Source organism: Cryptomeria japonica, chromosome 4 (assembly GCF_030272615.1).
Source record: "Cryptomeria japonica chromosome 4, Sugi_1.0, whole genome shotgun sequence".
Lineage (NCBI taxonomy): Eukaryota > Viridiplantae > Streptophyta > Pinopsida > Cupressales > Cupressaceae > Cryptomeria > Cryptomeria japonica.
The window spans coordinates 283,324,021-283,332,631 of record NC_081408.1 but is presented as its reverse complement, the minus strand read 5'-3'; the positions used below and the strand labels follow the sequence as shown (position 1 = coordinate 283,332,631).

Sequence of the window (8,611 nt, the reverse complement as noted above, 5' to 3'; positions counted from 1 at the left end):
AAATAAGGGAATTATTAATCTTGTCCATGTATTTTGAAAGGAAGTAAATATATGTAAAGGACTATTATTTTGAGTTAAAGGAAATAAAATATTAAAATTTAAAACTATTTTTCTCCTTGGAAAACATGTTTTTCTTGTGATCAGTAATTTTTTTACTAGTTTTGTTGCTTTGGATTTCTTTGTAAGAGTATCTAGGTATATTGTGAGTTAGTATGGTCTTTTCATACCTTGTAGCATAGGATTTTCTATATTGTAGCAAAATTTTTGGCTACTATAGAAACTAACAATTATACTTGCAATTTTCTTGCATCATTTCACTATCTCAAATCATTTTAGGCATGGTAGATTTATTTCCATCCCCTTCTATTTGGTTTCATCCTTGGAGAATAGTTTAGTTAAACATTTTGAAAACCAAGATAACCCTATGATTCATGAAGGGCTTATCTTATTGATTATGGAATACGCCCAAGATCATGAAGTGAAACCCTCCCCCAAGGATAAAACCCGCATTTCCTCCTCTAACCTTGTTATACAGTTGGATTATGATTTGAAGATGGATGAGGATTTGAAGATGGATGAGGATGATACTGATACTGCCATGGATTGGCATAATGTCAAGGATACAGAGGACCCTCAGTATAGACCAAAGAAAGAAGGAGAGCTTATGGTGACTCTGTGAACTAACACTAGGAGGAAAATCAATCCTCCAAGGTTGGCGACAAGTAAGTTCAAATCTAGAAGCAGGAAAATACAAGACCTAGAGCCGCCCACCAAAAAGAAAACAAAATTTAACAAATTTGGTGGGTCCAAAGTCCTGGACCACAAGATTAGGCTGGATATCCCTATCAATGTGGATGATGAGAAATAGGGGTTTGTGAATAAGGAAAACAAAGGTGAGAAAAGGGAGGAGAGTGTACTAGGAAATCTGCTTTTGGAGTCTACAAGAAGTCAAGAGAGCTACTAGAAGTGGGTGGATAAGGAAATTGGATCCCTCAAAGATGGGATGAAAGGAATTGTTGAGTCTTTTACGGAATCCCCTAGGCTTAGTAAAATTGAGAAGATCATGAGTATGATCCAGAAAATTTCTCAGGATGTTGAAACTATGAAGGTTGACCATGAGCACAGAATTGAGAAGCTGGAAGAGGATGTGAATGACATCAACAAAAACCCAAACAATTTGGTAGAAATTAGTAGGCAGGCGATGAACAATAGTGGTGATGGTTTGGAAAAAATTAACTCCGTGATGACTGATTATAGAACCAAGACCATCACTAGTGACCCTCACTTGGGGGAAAAGTAGAAAAAGAATGCCTCAAAGGGTGGACAGAGTGTTGCTAGTGGGGAGACTAGCTTGGGTCCTTGCCCTAGAACCAAGAGCTGGAAGTAGGACCAGAGAACCTCCAGATTCATCATGGAGGATTTAAAGAAAATTAATAAGAGGATTATTCAGAAAAATATTGAATTGATGCACTCTCTTAGTTGAGTTCTTTTCCCTATTTTTTTGGTTTGGTTGTTATTGTTTTCTGGCTTTCAGTCTGTGTGGGGTTTGTCCTCTGTTTTGCTTAGTTTTACGGCCTAGTTGGCTACTGGCCTTGGTATATAATACTCTAGCTTTTAGGTCCCTGTAAAACCTATTTATCATTATCAAAAACAATTATACTTGCAATATCATTTTATTTAGCTGCAACTAAAGATAGTACCTACAACAAGATTTTTAGGCATCTATAGAGGTTGTGTCAATTGCTTTGAATAGCACATTCTCCTTCTCCATCTACTAGCCTTGAATTGGTGAGGTTTTATTAACTTGTAGCCATGGTAGGTATCCTCAAATCAATAGTATCTAGGTACCACATCTATTTATTCATGGAACCCTCTATTTCAAATAGACCATTCTAAGTCATCTTGTAATTTAGTCAACTCACAACCTCTTGAATATGTCATTTATCTAAGTCATGCATCCATGAGGCCTATATATTTTTATTCTGTTCTTTATAATTCTTTTAGTATATTAAATACAAAATAAATTTCTCTAATTTAATTTTCTGATCAACTCCAAGAAATGAGGTCCTAATTATAATTTTTTTATTATGATAAATTATAACTTAAATTATAGTTCACAATAATATATGACTAACATCAAGTCATCAATAAGGAAGGATAGAATTTGCATGATCAAAATATTATATAACATATTTCAAGGCTCCTCATATGGTATGGCATTGTCCATTTAGGTAGTAATTGAAATCACATAGGCAATCATCTATAAATGAATTGGAATAATTATATAGTAAACTATCTTAAAAATAATAGTCATGCTAAGTATCCTCATTCTAACTCAAATGCATGACATCTAGTCATAGAGCACTAGGTTCAATGACAACACAATAACATGGCATCATGACCAATACTTATGTCTAAACATGATTATGTCATGTTCACTAGCCTCATGTTAGAACATGTGTGGCATAAAAAAAAGTACAATAGTATCATGCTAGTGATCTGACTATCACAAGTAATGATTAATGATATTACTACCACATAGGAGCATGTTGATAGCCTAAATATGACATAAAATTATTGCAACTAATTAATCTCAAAGATTAAAAAGATTATTTCAAACTTAACCTTTTAGTTTATGGATCTATCCTCCAAATGTAACTATTGTATGATATTTAATTTTTTCAATATTTTGAAAAATAAAATAATGTTTTCTTATATTACTAAGATGTCTAAAATGTCAAATTATTTTGTAGTTTTGTTAACACCATACCATTTTAATGGTATTCAATATAAAAAAACTCATCCTAGGAAGCTATTATGAGAAAATGTATAATCAATACACATCAATGCTAGCATTAACAACAAATTGGTAGTGTTAAGTAACAAAACTATAGATTAGATCTCACTGTCATACCCATAACTAGTGTCAATATGTTATAAGGGGAAAAGGAAAACATGAACAAGGATAATTAGGGAAGTTGACTTACAAAGAGAAATAAATATGTTGTTCTACCAACAATAAGATGGTTAGTACTTGATAGAGGAATAATAGCTAGAAATTTTTCAAACTAATATTAACAACATGACAACATAACTTCCATATGTTTTCACATATCCATCTACATCTTACAAGAATAATTAAACAAATTTCTAATACCTATATTTCCTCATTTATTTAAGCACTAAATACCTTAAACTATAACTAAATGACAAATAGAACAATTTAAAAACTAAAATTGTTTTAAAAATGTCATTCTAGTATGTTAGAATCTCTACATGAGGATTGCTAACTTTAATTATATTCCAATATTCTCCACCTTCTTTAAACATCTCCTCTAATTTATCCGTCCTTTTATAATAGAAAAGCTTCAATCCTTTCAACCGCTCCAAACCCTCTCCCACTTTTTTCACTTTCCTACAATTACATAGATGAAACTCCTCAAGGCATCTCATTGCCCCCTCCTCCAATTTGAAAATCTCCTCTAATTTATAGAATGAATCAATTTTGAAGAAGCGCAGGTGTAGAAACCCTCCCTGTTGCCCAAACGCCTTCGGCAATTCTTTGCAGCTATCATTTCCTGACAACTCCAACCTCACTAGGTTGGGCATTGTTTGCAGCTCCAGCTAATCACTACCACCACAACACTTTAACTCAAGTTCCCTCAGATTTGCCATATCACATATCCAACTTCCTGTAGTAAACCTCAATAGTATAAGACTTTCCAGATCTTTCATTGTTGTCATTTTCTTCGGAAGCTCCAATTCTTTTACAGTCCTGTTACAAATTTTCAGAAGACGCATTTTTACTAGTCGTGCAAGTATCCCTTCTTCTATCCTTAAATCCAGTCCTGTTACAATTTCCTCCTAATCCATTTCATGGTTAATGTTTAACCATAGTTCCTGTAGCTGAGTGATATTGACAAAATCCTCTGGTCTCATGAATCCGTCGTGTTCGCTGGAAAGCTCCAACCAATGTAAATGCAGTGTTCTCAAAGCGATCATATTTGACATTCCTTTTGGCATGCGTCTAACACCCTTGCACTCTAAATGCTGAAGACATTTAATTTCATTTATCCATATTGGTAATTTCATACATCCCTGAGGAAGAGCAAGAAACAAGAAACTTTTCAGGTGTCTCACACACTTTGGTACCTTCTCAATTTCTGTATCATTTAAATTCAAGACTTTTAGAAATTTTATCCTTTCAAGACTTTGAGGAAATTTAGCTATTCCTGTCCCGCTCAAATCGAGAACACGTAGTCCTCTCATAGCAGTAAACAAGTTTCCCGGAATGCTTGTAATCCACCAATTCTGAGACAATGAAAGGGTGCGGAGTGAAACAGGATGCCTCTCTGATATTTGAGCATCATTTACATCTTTAATGCCCAGCAAAATCCGATAGCAGTCATCATTTTCACCTTTACATGAGGCTTCCTCAACTGAAAAAATATATTTATTTTGTTTTGATATGGTTATGGCCAAGTCATGCAAGAAATCGCGAGTTCTACAATAATTGGTTAGTTTACAACCAGGTCTATCCTCATATCGGTCCCACACTTGAAGCAGACAGAGATTGGCAAGATGATTTATACAATCCCATGCCACGTCCCACTGACCCTCTCCTGCTGGAATAAAACCCTCCCCTATCCACAGATATACTAAATACTCACAATTTATCTGCTCAACCTTGGGATAGAAAGAAAGATAAGCAAAACACGCTTTAAGACGAGCAGGCAATGAGAAATAACTGAGTCTGAGAATAGGCATGATCTGATCATCATCGCCAATAACTACCTCTTAAAGCCGATGGATCTTGGACTCCCACTCCCTTGGCATTGTTGTCTTCGGCAGAGATGCTACCATGTTGATAGCAAGCGGCAAATTCCCACATTGTTTTAAAATGTCACAGCCCATTTCTTCGAGCTGATGATTTGGCGCTTCATTTCCTTTAAATGCATAGAAACAAAACAGATTCCAACTCTCACTGCCTGACAAAAATTGCATCTCATAAGTATGAGCATTCAGAATTGTACAAACCTCTCTGTTTCTTGTGTTAAGAAATTTTTTGCAATGCCCATTGTCTCCAGTTAAGAGGCCAAGCTTACTTAATAAAGTTTCCTTTGCCTCCCACACATCATCTAACACTACAAGATATCTCTTTCCTTTTAAATTTTCATGAATCAGCTCTGCTGCTCTCTCTCTTTTTTTTTTTTGATAAAAGTGGATGACCCACTGAAATTATATTAAATCTTTATATTTTTTACATGGTGTCTGGTTCAATGAGCACTGAAGGGAAAGAACCAGTAAGAAAACCCTTCAGTATTGCTCAAGAAAACAAAAACCTATCTACCCATTACAATAGCCCATAGGCGACCCAAATACAACCCCAGATTACAACATCAATCACATTAGATATAAAGGAAGCTTTGAAAAGCTTGTAGGACCCAATGAAGAAGAACATCCCAAAATGAAACCACCATATCTTAAACAAAATCAGTGCCAGCACCCCCAAAAAGCCAATCTGCCTATGCACCACATGAGTCCAAGGCCCTACAGAGAACAAAACACACAGCCAAAAGGGAACCAAGAAAAAGCAATCATGTCAACATAAAAATGGTTAGCATACATATGCCTATCCATATGAGAAGTAGACAACATGATAAGGAGCCATCTGCACCACCAAATAAACTGCACTTTACAATTCCTCCGAAAAAGCCACCAACCACCAATTTTGCCAAACAATCTCCAGATAATGCAGAGCATTGTGTAAATAGAAAAAAGAACAAAAAAGAATGAATGCCATACCTACAGACCTATCGGAACTATAACAAAGAAGAATATAACCGTTGTATGATTATCTTGTCATCATAAAAGAAAATGTCCAACAAGAGACCACATAATAGAACATGAAAAATTCCCTCAAATCATACAACTGGCCCAATCATTAAAGCAATTGCTTAAACAACGGGGCACCCACGGAGCATAATGATTCAACAGAAGGATCAACGTCACTTAATGTGAAATGAAGACTCATGGCAAGGTAACCTATATCTATCCACAAAGGGAGATGATTACCAAAAAATTGAGCATCAAAGCATTATAATGAAATTCAACCATGAAAAATAATGATTAACATAGAATATCTGATGCCAAATCAGTCCCCAAGAGGTCCAAAAGAGATCGAGGTATCCATCTACCATAATGATAATCCCATAAACCCATCATGTAACTTCATGAGACAAGGCAATGCCAAGCAAAAAAGACCAATAATTACCAAAGCTGCCAGCCGATCCTAAGGTATCCCCTCTCTTACCATTTGGGAAATAATTACAATAGAACCCAAACTATCTCACCCATATAAGCTGCCAACCAACATGCCACACAACTGAAAAATAAAGGAGGATCAAAGGACAATCTCCAAACTAACAAAAGAAGAATGAAGATATCCATCGATAGGGGTCCATTATATTAAAAAAGTGCAGCCATAGAACAAACATGAAAATTGACCCACATCCCATCTACTATCAAATAACTACCAGCTGAGCTTAAATTGCCCCTCCATCCTCCATACTTAATAAGGAGCTACTTCCAAAAATAGCTAGAACAGAGATGGTGCCATAAGGTAAGACAACATCCCCCCTATAGCCATACAAGGAAGTAAACTCCCCACAAAGCAAGGAGATGGGGGAGGCCAATCGAGAAAAGGTAGGTCAATCCAAAAAAATAGAAACCACAACAAATTCTTTCCTTAATGAGGAGATTCTCCCAATAAATGTCAATAGCAATGATCTTGCCTCAAAGGCCAATACCCTCATTATAGGCACTTACGAAAGAACAACCATACCAAGAAAAGGGAATGAAGTTTGTTTCCGAATGGAAGGACTGTTAAGAGAGAAGTTTCATACAAGAGATAGGAAAGTCCGAAGGGGCAAGTTCTATATAATCAGCCCCTTCAGCAACAACCTTATTTGCAAGAAAATCCGTGAAAACATTAATCTCTCTGAAATAGTGAGAAATAGAGAAAGTGGAAAAACCATTAAGTTGGAGGAGAATGTGCTCCAAAAAATATTGCAAGTGCCAAGAGAGACAATTTTTGCTAGCAATCGCCTGAAAGACCAACATTGAATCACCTTCAGTAACAATATCCTTAATGTTTAGAGAAAGAGCAAGATCAAGTCCAAAGGATAAATCCTGAAACTCAGCCACGTTATTAGTGCCAAAACCAATATATTTACCAACTGCTTTGATGATTTTTTGAGAGTGATAAAAAATAATTACCCCAATCCCAAACCTCCCCGGATTACCCTTAGAGGCCCCATCAAACTAAAGTTTGAATGAAGGGAAAGGAGGAGGGCTCCATTTAGCCATCTTGCACTTAAGAAGCGAAGAAAATCCATCTGATACAACCCCATGAAAAGGCATCAAATGAAGTGAAGACCATCGCCAAGTAACCCAATTATCCCAATGAGAAAAGGACCTCAGATGATCTAAATTTTTATGAATGAAAGAAAGCACCACTTCACTAATAGAGATTTGAATTTTACCAATTATGTCTGCCAAAGATGCAGACTTATGTTTGAAGATTCTTGAATTCCTTTCAAGCCAAAGATTCCAAATCACCAGAGATGGAGCAACAACCCAAAGAGATGAGTAGAACGAAGAGGGAAATAGCAAGGGCCAAGACATAAATTATGAAAGTAAATTTGGACAGAGAGCAAAAGACCATCCTAACATACCAAACAACCAATACCAACATTCAGAGGCAAAAGGACATAGCAAGAAAAGGTGATCCACCGATTCCATACAATAACCACAGAAAACACAAGGGAAAACTACTATAATCCCAAGCCTATCCAATCGCATTCCAGTAAGGATTTTATCTTGGACTACCAACCAAGCAAAAGCCCCTACTTTTAGAAGACAAGCAGGATGCCAAAAAGCTTAGTAGGCTAACAAAAAGGCATAGGGGCCTGAACCAAAGAATTGTACCCCTCTTTTACCGAATAGGAGCCTGAAGCACTTTTAACCCAAACCAAAGAGTCCTCCTTGTTATGGAAAACTAAAGGTCTCCTATGAATTTCTTCTACAAAAGCTAAAATAATATTATTATTGATAAACAGGGGACAGATATCCTTCCATTTAGCCACAAAACATGGACCTGAGGTGACAATGTTAAAATAATCTGCAACAAAAGGTCCCCAAAGATCCGATAGGATATCCGACAACAGGGACCAAACACGAATAGCTGAGAGAGCCGGATGCCCATTCCAAACTTCATCCCAAAAATGGGCCTTTCTCCCATTATGGACAACCCAAGATAAATGTGGTAGGACCACCTCCCTACAAGAAATTGAAAAATTCCAAAACGCAGAACCCTTAAGAAGGGATGTTGCAATAAAAATCCTTTTTCTGGATGCTCCCCTTAAATACTTGGCGAGACAGAGGCCCATTTACTGCAGGGGGTTACATTTAGCTTCCAAATCAATTTTGCCCCCAATGCTTTATTCTGAACAACTAGGTCACGAATACCCGCGCACCCCCCAGCTCCTTGGGATGGCAAATTTTATCCCAAGCAAGAAGAGGAATCTTGTGTTTCCCTCCTAAATTATCA

At 36.5% G+C, this 8,611-nt stretch overlaps 1 protein-coding gene across 1 annotated transcript; it reads right to left on the bottom strand.

Moving 5' to 3' along the window:
* Positions 1 to 3,624: 3,624 nt before the first annotated feature.
* Positions 3,625 to 4,767, bottom strand: LOC131875091 (putative disease resistance RPP13-like protein 1). The gene is made up of 2 exons (XM_059219106.1): positions 3,893 to 4,767; positions 3,625 to 3,775 (listed from the first exon to the last, which is right to left on the bottom strand). Exons 1-2 carry the CDS (start codon positions 4,765 to 4,767, stop codon positions 3,625 to 3,627), a joined length of 1,026 nt encoding a protein of 341 aa, XP_059075089.1.
* Between the last annotated feature and the right edge of the window lie 3,844 nt (positions 4,768 to 8,611).